The sequence below is a fragment of the Octopus sinensis genome, linkage group LG18 (genome assembly GCF_006345805.1).
Source record: "Octopus sinensis linkage group LG18, ASM634580v1, whole genome shotgun sequence".
In the NCBI taxonomy this organism is placed as follows: domain Eukaryota; kingdom Metazoa; phylum Mollusca; class Cephalopoda; order Octopoda; family Octopodidae; genus Octopus; species Octopus sinensis.
In genome coordinates, this window is record NC_043014.1 from 30,774,357 (window position 1) to 30,793,798 (window position 19,442).

Consider the following 19,442-nt stretch of genomic DNA (forward strand, 5'->3'; position numbering starts at 1 on the left):
AAAGAGCAGGAACAAATACACAAAGGCATTTTGTCTGATAGTCTAGTGATGCTGCTAATCCACTGTCCTTTTTTAATTTCTAAGTTAGGCAAGGAAAGTAGAGGAGCTAGTTAATTCCATCAGCCCCTAGTACATGATGGGTAATATATTTTATTGATTCTGAAAAGATGAATGACATTGTTAACCTTGGTGGAATTTGAACTCAAAATGTAAGGGCTGGAAAAAATACCTCATGACTATTTTGTCTGATACTCTGTCAATATTGCTAATCCACCATCATCCTCACTTGAAAATTTAAGTACTGGGGTTGATTTGTTTGATTAAAGTTCTTCCACCAACATGGCTGCAGTAAAAGATTGAATTAAAAGAAGACAATCACACACACACAAAATGGACTTCTTTTAGTTTCCATCTACCAAATCCATCCACGCGGCCTTAGTCAGTTGGGGTACTTGCTCAAGGTGCCACATGGTTGGGAAACATGCTCCTTAACCATACAGCCACATCTGTTTGATGATGATCGTGGTTTCAGATTTTGGCATAAGGCCAGCAGTTTTGTGGTAGAGGCCAAGTCAGTTAAATTGACCCCAGTGTTCAACTGGTACTTATTTTATTCCCCCCCTCCCCCATCCCATCCCAAAAGGGATGAAAGGCAAAGCCAACCTCAGCAGAATTTGGACTCAGAACGTAACGTCAGATGAAATGCCACTAAGTATTTTGCCTGATGTGCGATTCTTCCAGCTCACCTTTCTGCCAGTAATGTTGGTGATGATAACAGTCATTTTTTGGTACAAGATCATAAATGTGTTAGCATTGACCTGGGATCTAACTAAATACTGACTCTGCCATTCACAACCCACTTTTCTAAATATTTCTTCTAATACTAATAATGATAAATCCTCCTTCTAATATGACTGCTACTACTACTACTAATGATAATCATTTCCACTACAGGCACAAGGCTTGAAATTTTTGAGGGAGGGGCTTAGTCAATTAATCACCTCCAGTGTACAGCTGGTATTTATTTTATCATCCCTGAAAAAATCCTGGTGAAGAGCTTGCCTGGGATGGGAGAGGAGGGTGATGCCCCTGCGGTTGCTGCAGATGAGTTTGTCAGCTCCTTCATCTACCTGGGCTCCACAGTCACCAATAATGGAGACCTGCCCCTGGAGATCACCTGCAGATGTGGTCTGGCCACTGGGGCTATCTACTCTTATGGAAGCCCCTCTGGCACCACTGCTCTGTCTTCCTGAAGACAGAGCTCTGCATCTATGATGCATTGATCCTCTCCATTCTCCTCTATGGAGCAGAAACATGGCTTCTCTTGAAGACCCTGGCAAAGAGGATTGATGGCTTTGATAGAGCCTTGAGAACCATTGAGAACTGCAGATGGTGCCATCACATTTCCAACAAAGAACACATCAGCTAACAGCCTCCCATCTCATAGCTATCTGTTGGAAGCATTAGTATGGACATGACCTCTGTCTCCTGCTAGTCATCCTACCAGAGCTTTTCTCTCATTTGATGCAGTTGTTGTGTGCTGGAAAAGGCCACATAGAAGGCCCTGCACCAGATGGCTGGACATAATTGGGGAAGACGTAGAGAGATTGGCATGGGGCCACCAGCAGTGGAGAGCACTGGTAGACCTGGTTGGCTCTATGCATGATGATGCCTCTGGGACTGACCCTAGAATGACCCTTGGAATGACCCTAGCCCCATCAAGCAAGAGCACAACCTACCTGAAAAGATGAATGGCAAAGTTAACCTTGGTGGAAGAAAAACTGGAAGAAATGTGACTAAGTATTTTGTCGGGCATGCTAACAACACTGCTTTACTACTAATAATAATAATGCCTTAATGATTGTTTGTATGTCATTCTCTCTCACATCTTCCTTTTCTCTGTCTTTCTTTTCTCCAAAGATTACGATTGGTTGTCCGGTAAATATTCTACTTGGACTGAGAGTATTTGGGACAATGATGCAATGTCTGTACGTGTTTTTCTGGTTCCCAGTAATAAACTACAGGTATGGTTTCACCAGTCTTTGATTTCTTCAAAAATGTCTTCACATGATTTGATTTTTTTTCACTGTTCTCTTCTTCTTTGTTTAAATTTACAATATTAGTTTATTATTGCTGTTTTAATTTTACAGGAGTGCTGAATATGTTGTGGATAGAGAAATCATTGTGCTGACTCACACACTGTTGTTAATAATAATAATAATAATAATAATAATAATATTATTCATTTTATATTTATGTCTTTGTTTTTCAAGATTCCTGGTGTGAAATTGTGTGTTGAAACAGATATTATTATATTTCGGGGTGATGGTCATTTTTTTTTTTTGCCAAATTAACACACGCACTATATATTAGTTCTTCACTTCAGATTTATTTTTTTATTGTTCTTGTTTTATATCCTTTGAGAACAAGAGGTGACCCATGAGATGGAGAGAGTTGCTGAAGAGGTTACAGGATGTGTGACAAAAGATTTCCAGAGAAAGGACATAAAATAAGAACAATAATAAAATAAATCTGAAGTGAAGAGGAATATATAGTATGTATTTATTTGGCAAAAGAAGAGAAAAAAATTACCATCCCAAATATAACAATAATATTAGTATTAACAATTTTATATAAGCATGCTTGGTCTAGTGGTTTGGGTGTTGCACTCACAATTGCTAAATTGTGGGTTTGATTCCTGGACTGACTGAGTGGTGCATTGTTCTTGAGCAAAACACTTCATTTCATGTTGCTCTGTGATCATTTCAACATCTGACTTGTGGCACTTGTGCAGCTGTACTTGCAATGTCGATTTGATGGAGAGAGTGAGCTTATGTACTGCACATTCATTTGATCACTATAAACAAATCATTTGTGCAGGTCGTTCAGTCAAGCTAAACCCTCATACATCATCTTTGATGGGAGAGTTCGTCATATAGGCAGAGATACATTTTGAGTGAGGTATTATCAATAGAATGTGTTTAGTCTTCTACTCTACTTTTGGAATTACCTAAACTTTTTACAATGAAGATGATAGCCATTCTTAATGAGCTACAGGTCTAAATTTTCCAAGAACAGAACATAACTGATTGAAATGGCTTTATTAACTACAAATTTTTACTCTAAAAATTAACTCTAGCAGGATTTGAACTCCAAGTATGAAAGATCATAACTAAATATTGCAAGGCATTTTGTCTGGTACTTTTGTACTGATTCTGGTGTCCGTCATCCTTATTAATAATGTAAAATAACATTGTTATTTGCATGTATAATATATGCGTGTATGTACTTGCATATATATGTGTTGTGGTTGTTTTTAGTCCCGTATCGTGAAGTGGAGTGGGTTTAGTTAATATAGTAACAACTAACTTGATTGTTGGTTTCAAACCTGCACTGTAATATCTAGAGAGGCCATGTCTAGTGATGCACAACTAATGTCCCCCTCCTCTCGGTAAAAAAAAAACCCAATTAAGTACATTGTGGATATATATATATATATATATATATATATATATATATATAAAATCATCATTTAATGTCTGTTTTCCATGCTGACATGGGCTGTTTTTTTTTCTGTGCTTGCATGAGTTTGGTGAATATTCTCTAGTACAGCTTTTATCCATTTGTCACAATCTTTTGTGATCTCTGTCTTGAGGTTCAATCTCTTATTTCTTTATTGCCCACAAGGGGCTAAACATAGAGGGGACAAACAAGGACAGACAAAGGGATTAAGTCAATTACATCTACCCCAGTGCGTAACTGGTGCTTAATTTATCAACCCCGAAAGGATGAAAGGCAAAGTCGACCTCGGTGGAATTTGAACTCAGAACATAACGGCATTGAAATACCGATAAGCATTTTGCCCGGTGTGCTAACGTTTCTGCCAGCACGCAACCTCTTGGGAGCAGTATTCACCACTTTGTCCCATGTCTTTCTTGGTCTTAATCTTTCATTGGTTCTGTCCATTTGGAATATTTGACATTTCTTTACACAACTTACCTACTCCATATGTATCACTTGTCTTAACAATGGCATCTTATTGCCACATTTTTGTTATATGTATTAAGAGATCATATGAATGATGGTATAACTAAATTAAAACATGATTGCCAGATATAGATCTGTTTAAGAGGGAAATCCAGGTTATTTTTGTAGTTTATTTCACTTGTGCTGTGTCAGTTTGATCTTTTTGTTCTTATTTTGCTATTGATAAAGCTTCTACTGCTAATCTTCTGGCTTTTCTTTTTTTAGAGATTCTATATAGGCAGTGTTGCTATCCAGTTTTTTTATTTGTGCTGTAATGGCTCCTTGTTAAAGAGTGGTAACTGCTGAGAAAAAGATGTAACTATTATGCTAAGAATATTGCTTAGAAAGTTTCTGTTGACCTGCACTTCTGAGGTTCCCTTCGTTCTCTTCTATTGTCCATAAAGTAATATATACATACAGAGAATGGAGTGGTCATTATTCTCCAATTGGGCCCATATTTGCAGTTTTCTGCATGGCTAGCATTGATAAAAATTACTTCATTGCATACACCCACTTGTTGACGTATTTAATGTGACCAGATGGGGAAGAATAGGCAGATTCACTCAAAGATCTTTTTAAATATTTCAAAATATCAAATTTGCCATTCAAAGTAGTTCCAGCATAAATTTGGACCACAACACCATTCCATTTTCGGTCATAAATCTAGGATTAAGGAACAATTCATGTAGCACTTTAGATGGCAGGAATCAAAATGCTTGTGTATGTGTGAGGTCAGTGTCTATCTATACATAGATATCCAATGTCTTGTGAAATTCTACTGAGTTGGTCAGTTTACATCTACAGATGAAACTTTAACCCTTTAGTACTGAAACTGGCCACATCTAGCCCAAATATTCTATGTGTTTTACTGACTAAATTCAGCCTCTCACACCTACCATGTAATGTCATTCTAAAAATAAAGTGTCACATCATTGAAATCCCAAAGTTGTGAAATAATGCATGGTTGATTCAAAACAATGTGAATAGATAAGCATTTCTATTGACAGTAATCTGAATGCTAATGGGATAACTAAGGAAATTGGTTTCAAAATTTGGCCCAAGGACAGTAAATTTCAGGGAGGGTTTAACTCAACTACATCAACCCCAGTGTTCAGCTGATATCTGTTTTATCAACCCTGAAAAGATAAAAGGCAAAGTCGACCTTGATGGAATTTGAACTCAAAACATAAAGACAGACGAAATACTGCTAAGCATTTTGCCCAGCATGGTAACAATTCTGTCAGCTCACTACCTTAAAGAGAATAAGAATATTATAAGTTAATCATTTGACAACATTTGATTACAGATGCTTGAACATGAGTAAACCAAGCTGTAGGGCAATAAAAGAACAGATTTAATTCCCCACACATGCAACAGATACAACAGCTAGTAAAAAACTGAGACCATACATACAGTTGACTACATGAACCAAATGTATCCTGTTATACAATGGATTAAAAAGTTATAAAATCCTCATAGAACATGTATCTTAGCTAACTATAAAAGAATGCACTATATTGCCAAAGACAATTAAAAATGTTATCAATGGGAAGCCACAAAACTGCAAACCACCTGTAATATGAAAATCAATATAATATATTACTTTTTATATGGGCATGTCTGTTGTAAACTTCATAATTCAAGCTGTTACAATGGACACACAAGTACACTTTCTTATTGGTTGACTATGTATTTATGTGGAGAAACTATTAAAATACTTATTGGTATAGAACATGAAACAAAAACAAAATGAGATAGAAAAATATTAGAAGATAATACTTTCCTCCTATATAGAATTGAATAAGAAAAAAAAAAGACAATTTAGATTAGCTATGGAAGCTTTATTAATACCAAAATATAAATTAAAAATCAGCACACACACTCTGTAAAATGTGACAGTCACATTGTGGAGGTCATTTTTGCCATCTAACCCTTTGGCATTCAGATTACTCTGTCAAATGTAATGGTTATTTTATTCACATTGTTTTTGAAATAATCATGCATTATCTCATAGCTTCAAGATTTTGATATTCTTTAGAATGACATTGTAGGATAGTTGTAAGATAGTTATACTCTGGCCAGTTTAAATGCTATAGAGTTTAAAAATACACAAGTCTCTTCTATGCAATTTCTTGTTTATATAATACAGGCTCTTATGAAATGTCAAAAACTTTCATAACACTTTTGAGACTTAATCACATCAGGGACCAATGCCAAAGAAATAAGTTTTAAAAAAACTGTTCCACTAGGAAACAATCAGAAAGTGAATATGAGCGTGTTCTCAAATGGCTAGCACAACTTTTCCACAATTAATTGTTTTAGTTTCGACTCAAGGTCTCAGATCAAGTCGCTTGCCAAACAAGTACAGTTCATGCCATTTTGGGTGTCTTCTACTTTAGCCCTGAGCCATCTCAGTGGATTTGGTAACAGAAACTAAGAGAACCCATTCTGTGTGGATTGGGTAAACAGAAACTGAATGAAACCTGTCGTATATATATACATTTATATGTATGTATGTATGTGTGTATGTATGTATATATATACTTATGTATGTATGTATATTTGTGTGTGTATATATTTATGTGTGTGTGTGTGTGTGTGTGTGTGTGGTGTGTATATATATATATATATATATATATATACACACACACACATAAATATATACATATATTTTCTGTGAGACTTGCATATTGCCTGTGTAGCTGGCAAGGGTGGCTATCTGGGCAGTTGAGGGCCTATCTGAGAGGGCCACTATGAAAAGCAGTAGTCCTAAGACAGTGCCCTGTGGAACACAACTTGCTATTTGTGTTTTCATTGAGGTGGTTCCATTGGCCACTATTGCCTGACATATCTTTCAGAAAGTCATGTAACCACTATCCAAGTTTAGCAGCTATGCAGAGATCATGCAGTTTGTGGCATATCATACCATGATCCACTTTATCAAAAGCTTTCATAAAATCAAGATACATTACTTCCACTTTTGAGTTGTTGAGTAACTGCCTCAACACCCAGTCATAATTTTGTAAGAGCTGGGTTGGGCAGCTCCAACTTGGTTGAAAGCCATGCTGGATATCACTCCACAAGTTATTTTCTTCAAGGAATGTGATTAGTTTCCCTCTAACTTTCTATTCCATGACTTTGCTAATGTGTGAAGTCAGAAAGGTAGGCCTATAGTTTTTGGCATCTGCTCTGCTTCCCACTTTATGGATGGACATATTATTCTCTCTTTCAGCTTCCTTGGCAGTCTGCCATTTGCAAGAAATCTCTGAAAGAGAATCTGGAGGGGTTTTTCCAGGGCATGCTTACACAATTTGATGAGGATTGCTGGGAAACCATCAGGACCAGTATTTGAGTTTATATCCACCTCATCTATGGCTAGTAGTATATCTTCTTCGCTCATGTCGATGTATTCCATCGTACTGCCTCACTGGTTATAGATGAGGCGGCAAAGATGTCCGCTAGTTTGTTCACTTATCTGTGTTCTAGTGGGGTGGTAAAGACACTTTTTTAATTGGTCATTTCGTACCTATCTGATCCTTGTTGGACTTTCTGCGAAGGAGCTATCCTTTTTGGAAGAGGGGTCCTATCTTGCAGCGTACTAAGGCTGTTTCTTTCGCAAAATAAAAGAAGGCCTTTGGGTTTGACTTAATGTTTTTATAACCCAGGCTTCTTTGTCTGCTCTCTCCCTCACGTAGGATTTTTTAGGCAGGACCTTTCACTACTTTTGGGATGTTGATTGAGTCGATTTGCAACCTTTGTCCGTCATCTCACGAGGATCTTCCTCTTGCTTGGAATCTTGTTCCTATTTGTTTTGGCCTTGTGCTCTGGTACACATTTCTGGCATATGTCTTGCATAACAGACATGGAATATTCTAGTTTCATGCCAATGTCTGGTGTGGAGAGACATTTTGGCCAGTACTGTATGAGGATCTCTTTTTGGATCGATTTCCAATCTGCTTTGTGGAAGTTCAGATTGGAGAGATTTTGGGTGCTTCCTTTAGACTGTGTGTCTTTGGCTACTTTCAGCCAAACATAGACAGCTCTATTATGTTGTAATCCGAGACAATTGTCGGCATCACTTTCACATCATGAATGATGTTCATATTGTTTATGAAGCAGAGATCCAAAATGTTATTTGCCCTAGATAGTCTGAGTACAACTTGCTCCATGAATAGGGCATTGGTGAGGTTGAGCAGGGACTCCACCTCTGCTTGTTTGTAATGAGTCATTCCTGAGAGCATGAGGCCTTCAGACCATTTAATGTTGGGGAAGTGTAAATTATTCATAAGAAATACACTCATGTGGTGTTCCTGAGGATTTCTGTAATTCCTGTGAAGCAATCTTCAAGCTTGCTTATATATGGTTTTGAGCATCTGGTTGGCAACTTGTATTGCCTATGACTATATTGCATTGTCTTATGTATACAATTATAGTGTCACATACTGAATTTGAGTATGACAGCAAAACCTGAGGTATGAGGTCATCTCGGATGTATACAGCAACTCCACCATGGCCCCTTTTCCTTCTGTCTGTTCACAGTATGATATATTTTGGTACGTGTTCTTCTGCATCCTCTATATCAGGGCTGAGGTGAGTTTCCAGGAGTGCTATGCATAGGGCATGACCAGATGATGCTTTTTATGTGCCAACAGCATGGAAGCCAGTCAAAGCGGCACTGGCATTGGCCAAGTTCGGATGGTGCTTTTTGTGCTTCCGGCACAGGGCTCTCAACTACAATTTCCATTTGATTTGATTTTGATATTGCTGATGTTGATGGACTTCACTCAATAGGTTTCCTCAAGCACCGCATGTTGCCCTACGATCCAAGGTACTTTTGAGTGGACTGGTTTTGCAACACTAGTGTAGGTTATAGCTCTGGTCTCGCTTTATTTGCTGGGTCTTCTCAGTTGCAGCATATCTCCAGAGGTCTTTGTTTTATGTCATTGCCTCTGTGAGACCCAACATTCAAAGGTCATGCTTCATCACCTCATCCCATGTTTTCCTGGGTTGAAGAAGTGGCACTTCTTCAACCATCTCTCCTCGTCCATCCACAGTTCATGACCATACCAATGCAAACATGTCTCTTGCACACCACATCTGATGCTTCTTATGTCTAACATTTCTCTCAGGGCGCTTACACCCTATCGTATGTGTACACTGACATTACACATCCAGTGGATCATGCTAGCTCCATTTCTTTCAAGCCTTCAGCAGTCATGGCCTATGTTTCACTGCTGTGAAGCATGGCAGTTTGCACACATGCATCATACAATCTACCTTTCACTCTGAGCGATAGGCCCTTTGTCACCAGTAGGGGTAGAAGCTTTCTGAACTTTGCCCAGGCTATTCTTATTCTAGTGGTAACACTCTTTGAGCATCCACCTCCACTACAGACCTGGTCACCTAGGTAGCGGAAGCTATCAACTACTTCTAGTTTCTCCCCCTGGCATGTGATGTAGTCTGTTTTCTGAGCATCTGTGGTGTTTATTGCCCTGTGCATTTGCTTCACATGAAAGCTATCTTCCCGGTTAATCTTCCTTTGATTTTGCTGCACCTCTTTTGTGTCCATAGCTTACACTGGGTACATCATATGGAATTTCTACCTACACCTTTTCTACAGATCAAGCAGGGCCACCTACCTGAAGGGATGTGTGATGTGTTTGCTTTCCTACTTACTAGAACTTTGGTCTTTGCAACATTAACTCTAAGGACCTTTGATTCTAAACCTTGCTTCCAAACCTGAAATTTCTTCTCTAGTTCTGGTAGTAATTCTGCTATGAAGGCCAGATCACCAGCATAGAGGAGCTCCCAGGGTCAACCTGTCTTCAATTCTTCAGTTATTGCCTGGAGGACTATGATGAATAAGAGGGGGCTGAGGGTTGATCGTTTGTGGACCCCTACTTCTACCCGGAATTCTTCACTATACTCATTTCCAATCCTAAACCTACTGACAGCATCACTGTATAGGGCATGTACAGCCCTTATTAACCATTCGTCAATCCCCAGTTTCATGTATGTATATATGTATGTGTATATATATATATATATAATATATATATATATATATATATATATATATATATATATATAATGTATGTATGTATATATCATCATCATCGTTTAACATCCATTTTCCATGCTGCCATGGTTTGGATGGTTTGACTGAGGACTAGTGAGCCAGAGGCTGCACCATGATCAGTCTGATCTGGCAAAGTTTCTACAGTTAGATGCCCTTCCTAACGCCAACCACTCCGAGAGTGTAGTGGGTGCTTTTACATAACACCTGCACAAGGGCCAATTAGCTTAACCCACAGCCCGCCCTTTCTTTCCCCCTCTCGCCTCCCCCCCTCTCTACACCATCACACCACACCACACACCACTACTCCTTACACCACCAAACCACACAACACACCACCACACACATCAGCACTGACCCACATTTTCACACCTACACACACACACACACACACACACACACACGTAAAGATCACCAGCCCACTTCCACACGCACATACAAACTCTCTTATACACATGCACGCATGCGCACTTTTGTTTTGGGATCACCACTACTTTATTATCTCCCCTTCTCCCTGTTTGCTTTTGATTCTGTTAACTACACTGTATAGTAGGGTCAGTGGAGCATCATTTGTACAAAAAACAGCACCACGATGCAATTCACTCTGCTTGAAATTTGGAAAGGACAGGCTGTACTGCTTGGCATTTGTGCCGGATGCTCCAGTACGAACATTCTAGAGTGTTTGGGTGTGAATTTGAGGACAGTAGAATCCGAGGACATGTACCAAGCATAATAAAAATCAAGCATCTTATCAACATCATGGTGCTTGGTGTGATCACAAGTGATGGTGATATTATGCCGCCATTTGTCTTCCTACACTGCCTCATACTCAACAGAGAGGCCTACATCAAGTGCCTGGAAGAGGTAGTGCTGCCCTGGGTGAAGTGGACAGCTGCTCGAACATCCTATGTCTGGCAACAGGACTCTGCATCATGCCACACAAGCAAGAGAACCTAGTCACGGCTATCACACAATTTCTGTGACTACATCACTCCTAATATCTGGTCGCTTAACTCCCCAGACTGCAATCCCCTTGATTATTATGTGTGGGGCACAGTTGAGCGAGACACCAACAAAACTCCTTGTAACACACTATAGATGAACTGAAGGCAAGTATTAGGGCAGCATTCACCAACTTAAACAAGGAGACCGTCTAAAAGAGTTGCAAGAGATTCCGAAGTTGCCTGGAGGCCGTGGTTGAAGCCAATGACACTTTTATGGAATAAATTTATTCTTTAGAATTTCAGGATATTTTTATGTAATTTTGGTAAATATATGTTAAAATGAGATGTCAGTGCTATTTCCATTTTTGTGTAATTTAGATGACAATTTATTCACTACACTCTGTATACATATATATCTATATCTATTTATGGGTGTGTGTGTAACATTGTCTGGACATCATGTGATTCTAAATGAGTTTCACTGTCATATAAGCAGTGATATGTCTAAAAACAGGTCTGAACTTGGAGCGAAATATCGCCTTGCTTGGAAGACATTTTTTATGACAGGAATGTCATTTGGCCATAGTAAATCTGCCTTAACAAAGTTCATTCAACTCTTACAAGTATGGAAAAGTGGTCATTAAAATGATGATTATATAAGAAAAACAGATGAATGGATTATGTGGTATTGCTACAGTTGCTCTGTTAAGAGTCTTTGTTGTGATGTAAGCATAGTACAGGTATGCTGTAAGCACAGCATCCATGCGATTACATGCTACTCAACTCTTAACTCATCAGGCAAACCAAATAAAGAAGTTGATAGTGTGTTGATTAATCACTGTTACTGCGCTATTTGGTTAGCCTGATGAGTTGAGAGTTGCATAACATATTATGTAATCTTATGAAAGTTGTGCATGCTGCATAGCTCACTGTACTATGCTTATGTCATAATAAAGACTCTTAATGAAACAACTGTAGCAATACCAGATAACCCATTTGTCTGTTTATTATTATTTTATTAAGCCACATCTAAGTTTCCATTCATTGTTGGATTTTTTGGATGCATTCTGTGCTATGATAATGGATTACTGAACTGTCTGTTTTGCATCATTCTGCCTAACTAATTTGTGGCATGCTTCATTTTTATATGCCTCAACTCTTTATGGATCGCGTGTAATCAAAGCGATATATATTTACATATATATATGTTGTTTGTGTGTCTATTTGTCTATGTATATATGCATGTATCATTTTAAGAATACTATGTTTGCTTTAACATTTGCTTTGAAATTATGTTTTGAAGTTGATTTCATGAAACTGTTTGTATTGTTTACAATTGTGTTACTGCTTAATTGGTTTCATTGTTATTGTTTTTACATTTACTAAAATTGTTTCTATTCATGTAACAAATGCTCTCCAAATCAACTTATCTATCTATCTCTATCTCACTATATATATATATATATATTCACAGAATGGTTACAAAATAAAGCACTTGGTGTTACATTAAATAATATGTTCAAAAATTATATAGAAGTACAAACAAATGGAAAATACACACACAGAATGTCACCAAATTTTCATCAGTCAAAAGTATCAGTTGTGAAATTTATTATGATCCTTTGGATGATAACTGATGAGAATTTAGTGACATTCTATGTATATATTTTCCATTTCTTCCATTTGTTTGTACTTTTCGCTAATTGTTGTAGGTCCTCATGTTGTCATAAATAAATGCACATACACATCCTGTCAACTCTCCTGCTGTTAATCTGGCAGAACCTTCAGGATATGGCAGATGGAAGGGGAAAGGGCTGCAACAACACTAAATCTTACTTGTTTTTCAGCTCAGTAGATTGAAGCAAGAGTGAGGTCATTGCCAGTACCGCCTGACTGGCCCCCATGCAGGTGGCATGTAAAAAGCACCCACTACACTCTTGGAGTGGTTGGCGTTAGGAAGGGCATCCAGCTGTAGAAACTCTGCCAGATCAAGACTGGAGCCTGGTGCAGCCATCTGGTTGCCAGCCCTCAGTCAAAATCGTCCAACCCATGCTAGCATGGAAAACGGACGTTAAATGATGATGATGATGATATATATATATATATATATATATATATATATGCTCACACATGTCTGTGTGTGCATCTCCTTGTCTTGATGGTTCATGGTAGTTGTAAGCAAGTTACATCATCATATATAACAATTCTCCTTTGTTTCCACTCTTCAGTGAAGACATGTCTAGTTGCAGGGAACTTTTACCTTGTCTGGAAAGAAGGTGAGGGTTGGCAACAGAGATAGCATCCAACCATAGAAAATCTGACTTAACAAATTCAATCTGACCCATGAGTCCATGGAAAACTGACCATGGAAGTGATGATGATATAAATATTCTTCGCTCTAATCACATCCAAATGAAGAATGCTTTGTTTAGCACTTAACATTTGTCCATCTGTATTCATTTGAGTATAGAAACAGGACAAGAAATACTTGAGTATAAATACGAGGGGGGTGCTTTTTAGCACCCCCTCGTATTTTATCTTTGGATAAAAGAAAATACAGGCTCAGTTAATTATTTTATTCATCATATTCCCCTAGAACAGTGGTTCCCAAACTTTTTTGGGCTGCCATCCCTTTGACATCCAGGCCACATTCCTAGTGCCCTCACCCATCTAACCATCACAAACATAGACCTCTTTCTGAAGCAAATTCAAAGCAACTGTATTTCACAAATGAAAATTAACCTAATGAGCCCATTATTTTGTTATTTTTACAGGAATCACTCCCCCATTATTGCCCCACTTTTCTTCAATGCCCCCTTGGAACTTTCCACTGCCCCCAAGGAGGCAATACCACCCACTTTGGGAACCACTGCCCTAGAAGATTCACATACTTATTGCAGCAGCCCATCAGTTTTTCTAAGCCCTGTAAAAGAACTTGGAAGGTTAGGCCTCCAACCAGGCTTTTCATGATACCATTAAAGCCAGAACTTTTCAGCACTTCTTCATATGTATATTCATTCCAAGTTGATAATTCCCTTCATTGCTGTTCTGAATTTCCCTCCTTTATACATTGGTTTTGGAGGCTATGAATAAATATGTTAAGTCTACAGAATATTATCATGATCCTTCTTAGTTTCCATTGGTCAGTTTTGGTTACATGTTATTGATGAGAATACTTTTAGAGCATTTAGTGTTATAGCTGGTTCTAGCCTGTTTTAATATGGTCAAGCGATTGATCCCTGATAGAAATAGGCAGAGGACATTGTGTAGGGGAAGAAAGATAAAAAAATTGATAAGACTATTTATTAAAACAGTGGAGTTTGAAATTACACTGTAATTAGTGAGGCTATTAGATTAAATTAGTAGCCATCATTTTATTTAAACCACCAGTTTATATGTGTGCAACACACTTGTGTTTGAAGTGTAGAATCTAAGATGCCTTTTTCATATGCAAAGTAAATGGCATTAAATTACATGACACATACACCCTCAAAATGAACTGACAAGGGGACTTCTACAGGGTCACTTCATTTGCTAGAAATAGATAAATATCCTTTAAACTACACACCAAAACCCTAATGATTTTGTACACTCTACCATAACAAGCATATAAGACATTTTAACCATGAAACTGGGCACCCATAAATATGTTTGTGTGTACATTTGTTTCGACTTCATGTGATTGTTGTAAACAAGCATCATCACCATACAAGTGATGTTGCTTATTTCCAATCTGCCATGAAAATCATGTCTGGCCATGAGGAAGTATTACTTTAACTGGAAACAGGTAAAAGTTGGTGACATCAAGGGTATTTGGTCATAGAAAATCTGCTTCAACAAACTTTGTCTGACTCATGCAAGCATGGAAAAGCGGATGTTAAATGATGATGTGTGTCATTTATACAAGTGACATATAAGCTTGAACCACCAAATGCTGTTTTATTTCAGCTTTTCTATTTTTGATTTTATTAAGAAAAAAAAAAGACTTTTTTTTTATATTGTCAAAAGAAGTAAAACAATATGCTTGCATTGCCATTATTATTATTGTTATCATTATTGTCAATTTTTTCATTATTTTTGTTGGCTTATGTTTTTCTTCCAGGCAGTAACACTGTTTTTGGGTGTGCTTATCCTGTGCCTGTCAATGGTGATCGTCTATTTCCTAAACAACCGGGCAGAAGTCATCTTCCCTACCACATCAGCTTTCCCTGCTCATGATGGCTAAATAACCTGCAATTTCCCAAATAGGCTTGTTCTCTTCTACTCATATTTGCATAGGCATGTATTCTTCAACTTACCTCTGTGCACATCCACCTTAGCATTGTCAGCGATTCTGTTCTTAATGTTGATGTTGATGCTGCTGCTGCTATTGTCGCTGCTGCTGCTTTTATTTGTCTAATTTATTGTCAAATGTATGTGGGTGGGATAGATCATACTTTAGGGCTTTCACACAAGTAAATTTATATTAAAAAGAAAAAAAAAACTTTATTATAGGAAAAGGTAAGAAGTTATTTACATTTTTATTTAAATAAGCTACTGGTTTCAATTGTTTTAAAAAATGATTTAGTCATGCTGAAATAAAAGGAAAATTAAATTGAAATAAACTAAATTAACCCTTTAGTATTTAAGTCAGCTATATCCAGCCAAAATAGTTTACCTGTTTTAAGCTCAACTGGTCAGATCCAGCCTCTCATGCCAACCCTGCAATAAAATTAAGTTACCTCATTGAAATCTCAAAGCTACAAGACGATGCATGATTAATTTGAAACAATGTGAATGAATAAACATTGGTCTTGACAGAATAATGTGAATGCTAATGGTTAAATTAATTGTTAGGAAGAGCATCCAGCCATAAAAACTGTGTCAAATTATTCAGTGGAGCTCAATACAGTCTTGCAGCTATCCTGGATGTTAAATGATGATGGTGATGAAGACGACAAATATCAGTTGTGAAAGTTCACATGATTTTCTTATAAAAGTCACACTGTATTGTATTTTTTAAATTTTTTATTGTTGCTAGGTAAGTAGACAGCTGTGGTAGTAGCTAACTAGTGTCCAGCAACAGTCAGAAAGAGAAGAAACACCATATGATTTTTATAAGAAAAATACATGAATTTCTTCAACTGATAGTGATGAAGATTAATTTAATTTGTTTCAGTTTACTTTCTCTTTTATTTTAGTATGACTAAATCGTCTATTTAAAGTAAATGAAACTGGTAGCTTATTTAGATAAAAATATGATTTCTTTCTTTAACTATGATAAAGTTCTCAAAGCATTTTCTTATTTTTGTCTTTATATATGTTTGTCTTTGTGTGTATGTATGTGTGTCTATATGAATGTGTGTGTTTATATATGTGTGTGTGTGTATATGCATGTATCCATGTGTGTGTGTGTGTGTGTGTGTAATGTTACCAGTAGGTGCTTAGTACTACAATGCAAACACTTAACTGTACATGTACACCCAATATAATCCAACAAGAGAGCTTCTACATGGTCACTCAGTCTACTAGAAATAGCAGGCAAATATCCTTAAGTCATGCACTATTTCTTAATCATTTTGGAAAAGGAAAGACATTAGACAGTGCAGTCTTATATGCACTTGGGCTGAAAAAGAAATGGATGGTTATATCTGGAACACTTTGCTCATTAGTCTACTGGATTAGGATCAAAACAATAATATAACAAGAAGACTTCTTATGAGATTTGCTTAACTTGCTAGAAAGAACAACAAAGTATCCTTCAAATCAAAACCCTGCTATCTTAAAAATGTAAGACACATTGGATAATGTAATCCTAGATACATTATGTCTGAGAAGCGATTATTTGCTCACAGCTGAATCATCTTTAATCATAGGCCTGCTCAGTCAAAGCAAACCTGGGGTTAAACAATCCCCAATATTTCTATATACTTGTCATCTAAATAATTATCAAACCTGTTCAAACGAGCACAAATCACCATAAGTTTCCTTGAGCCCCAAAGTTTATTAACTTGACTCCATGTCTCGTGCTTGAAATTGAGTGTTAGCTGAGAAAGCCACAATGGACTGTTGGTTAACATCATTGTGCTTATGTTGCCTAAGGAGCCTCAAGAAAAGGCCTGAACATCTCATTTTTTTTTTATCTACATAAAATCTTTGTTGTACTTAGACAAAGAGAAATTTATGTACATTTTGTAAATCAAGTTACTTAAAAGTAGTCTTTTTTAGAAATGTCTTTTATTCACATATTCAAGAAAATGAAGATTAGTGTGTGTATATGTTGGACATCCTTGCTCTGTATTTCATGTTTCTGTGTATTTGTTTTGAAAAATTTTCACAATGTATTTATCCTCCTTTTCCACCTCTTACCTCTCCCTCTCTGTGACACCAACAGTATTACTGTAAAAGAAAAAATTAAACGAAGTGGAGTAGGTTTGTAATTTAAAGACTGTGTGATGTGAGACTATTGCACGTAGGAATTTAAATTGGGTACATGGATTCAAGCTTGTTCAGACTTGACTGTTAACTTCTCAAAATTCACTACCATAAATTCATTGTAACCATTGCAGAAATGAACACTTTTTTTACAGTTGAAAGACACAACTGATACTTTATTTTCATTGTTTGAAAAGAGAAAGAAAACATTTCCTTTTTAATGACATTAATTTGAATTTAACCCTTTGTGTACATGATCAAAGAGCTGTTAAATGTAGCTGTAAAAGAAGGAATGGTTGTGTTCATAGTCATTAACAGATGAGATTGATACAGATGAAGCTCATTTTAAACATTTGTAGATTGATCTCTGTAGGAAAATCATTGTTGGGGTTTCTAATGGATTTCAATTGGCGTTTTACAGCTGCAGGCCATTGTTGTTGTTTACCATTTGATGTTTAGTCCTTCCTTTATTTATCTTATGTTTTTTTATGTCCATGCAAGAATAAGATTTTGGATGATCCTACATACCAACTCAAATCACATCGGAGAACCCTCATTTAACCCTTTAACATTCACATTCTGTCAAAAGTAATTCTTATTTATTCACATTGATTTGAATTAATCATGCATTATCTTGTACCTTTGAGATTTTGACAAGGTAACGGTTAATCTTTAGAATGATATTACAGGGTTAGTGTAAAAGGCTAGATCTGGCTAGTCTGAATATAAAACAGGTGAAATATTTTGGCTGGATGTGACTTGTTTAAATGCTAAATGGTTAAGACATTTATGAACAAAAACCTATATTATTCACTTTTCATTTATTTCTTAATAGTATTGTCTATTATGAATTGTTGAAAAGTTTCATCATACGTAGCAGCATGGCACAATTCAACATAATTTCTATGTATTTGTTCATTCATTCTCAAACAAGTTGATTTAATTTTGATCAATACAGGAAGCAAAACAGATGACATCAGTGATGATGGCTTCTTAGAAAAGACATTATGACTGCTCCAATTTCTCAAAAACTAACATTATTTCAGTTGTAATTAATATCCTTTGACATCAGTTATCTTCATAAGCAATGTTACATGTATTTTTTCATAATCTTTGTTGTTGTTTTTTTTTATTAAACATTTATTGTTTTTCTTCTTTCTATTGCAGACTCTCATTTTGTTACTGGGTATCATCATCTTTGTGGTCTCTTTCGTTGTGGTCTATGTGTTAGTAGAGAAAGCAGATATTATTTTTCAGACTGCTCACAAACACTACTAACTAGCTTGAACCTGAATCTAAACTAACTTTATCTAATTTAACTTTAAAAAAACTAAACTACACTTCTAGTAAGCCAATATGGCAAAGCTTATGTCAATCTATTTGTTAGCACAGAATACTTCTTGCTTTCCTTTCAATTTTGTTTTGGTAAGGCAAATGAAGCAAAAGAACAAAGAAGAAATTTCTCACACGAGGGACCAAAGAACCATGAACCAGTTTCAACATCAAGAATTGATAATGATTTTTTTCTTCTTTCTACTAAACTATCATCTTTTCATTCCCCTCCTCTCTAAATACACACACATACACACATATATTTATATATACATATGCCCCTCACACATACACACATTTATATATACATACGCACCCCCCACACACACACATTCACACGCAGACATTTTGTGTATATGTTTCCAATAACAAATGTGGATGTTATAATTTCAACTTTTCCATGTAGGTTGTCTACTTAATAATAAGGAGTATATAAAATATTTGTTCATATTTATGTGCACTGATGTTAGCAGTATCACTACCATTCTATATCCAAGCTTGCATGGGTTGGGTGGGTCTTCTCCAGTACACCATCTCACCAGTTATTGCAATTGTTTGACATCTTGAGATCAGCTTTCACTGCTTCTGTGTCTTCCTTGGTTTTTCCCCTTCCATTGTCTCCTTCCACTCAGGTTGCTTGCACTTTTTTT

General features: G+C 36.7%; 1 protein-coding gene across 2 annotated transcripts in view; it reads left to right on the plus strand.

Moving 5' to 3' along the window:
* Positions 1 to 19,252, plus strand: part of LOC115221304 (nicastrin) — a 70,276-nt gene extending 51,024 nt beyond the window's left edge. The window contains exons 14-16 of one of the 2 annotated variants that reach the window (XM_029791463.2): positions 1,921 to 2,024; positions 15,149 to 15,324; positions 18,628 to 19,252. In XM_029791463.2, coding sequence (XP_029647323.1) covers positions 1,921 to 2,024; positions 15,149 to 15,271 — 227 coding nt within the window. In that variant the 3' untranslated portion in view covers positions 15,272 to 15,324; positions 18,628 to 19,252. The remainder of the gene's footprint in view (positions 1 to 1,920; positions 2,025 to 15,148; positions 15,325 to 18,627) is intronic. The other variant, XM_029791464.2, reaches the window with a different exon arrangement.
* The last annotated feature ends 190 nt before the right edge of the window (positions 19,253 to 19,442 follow it).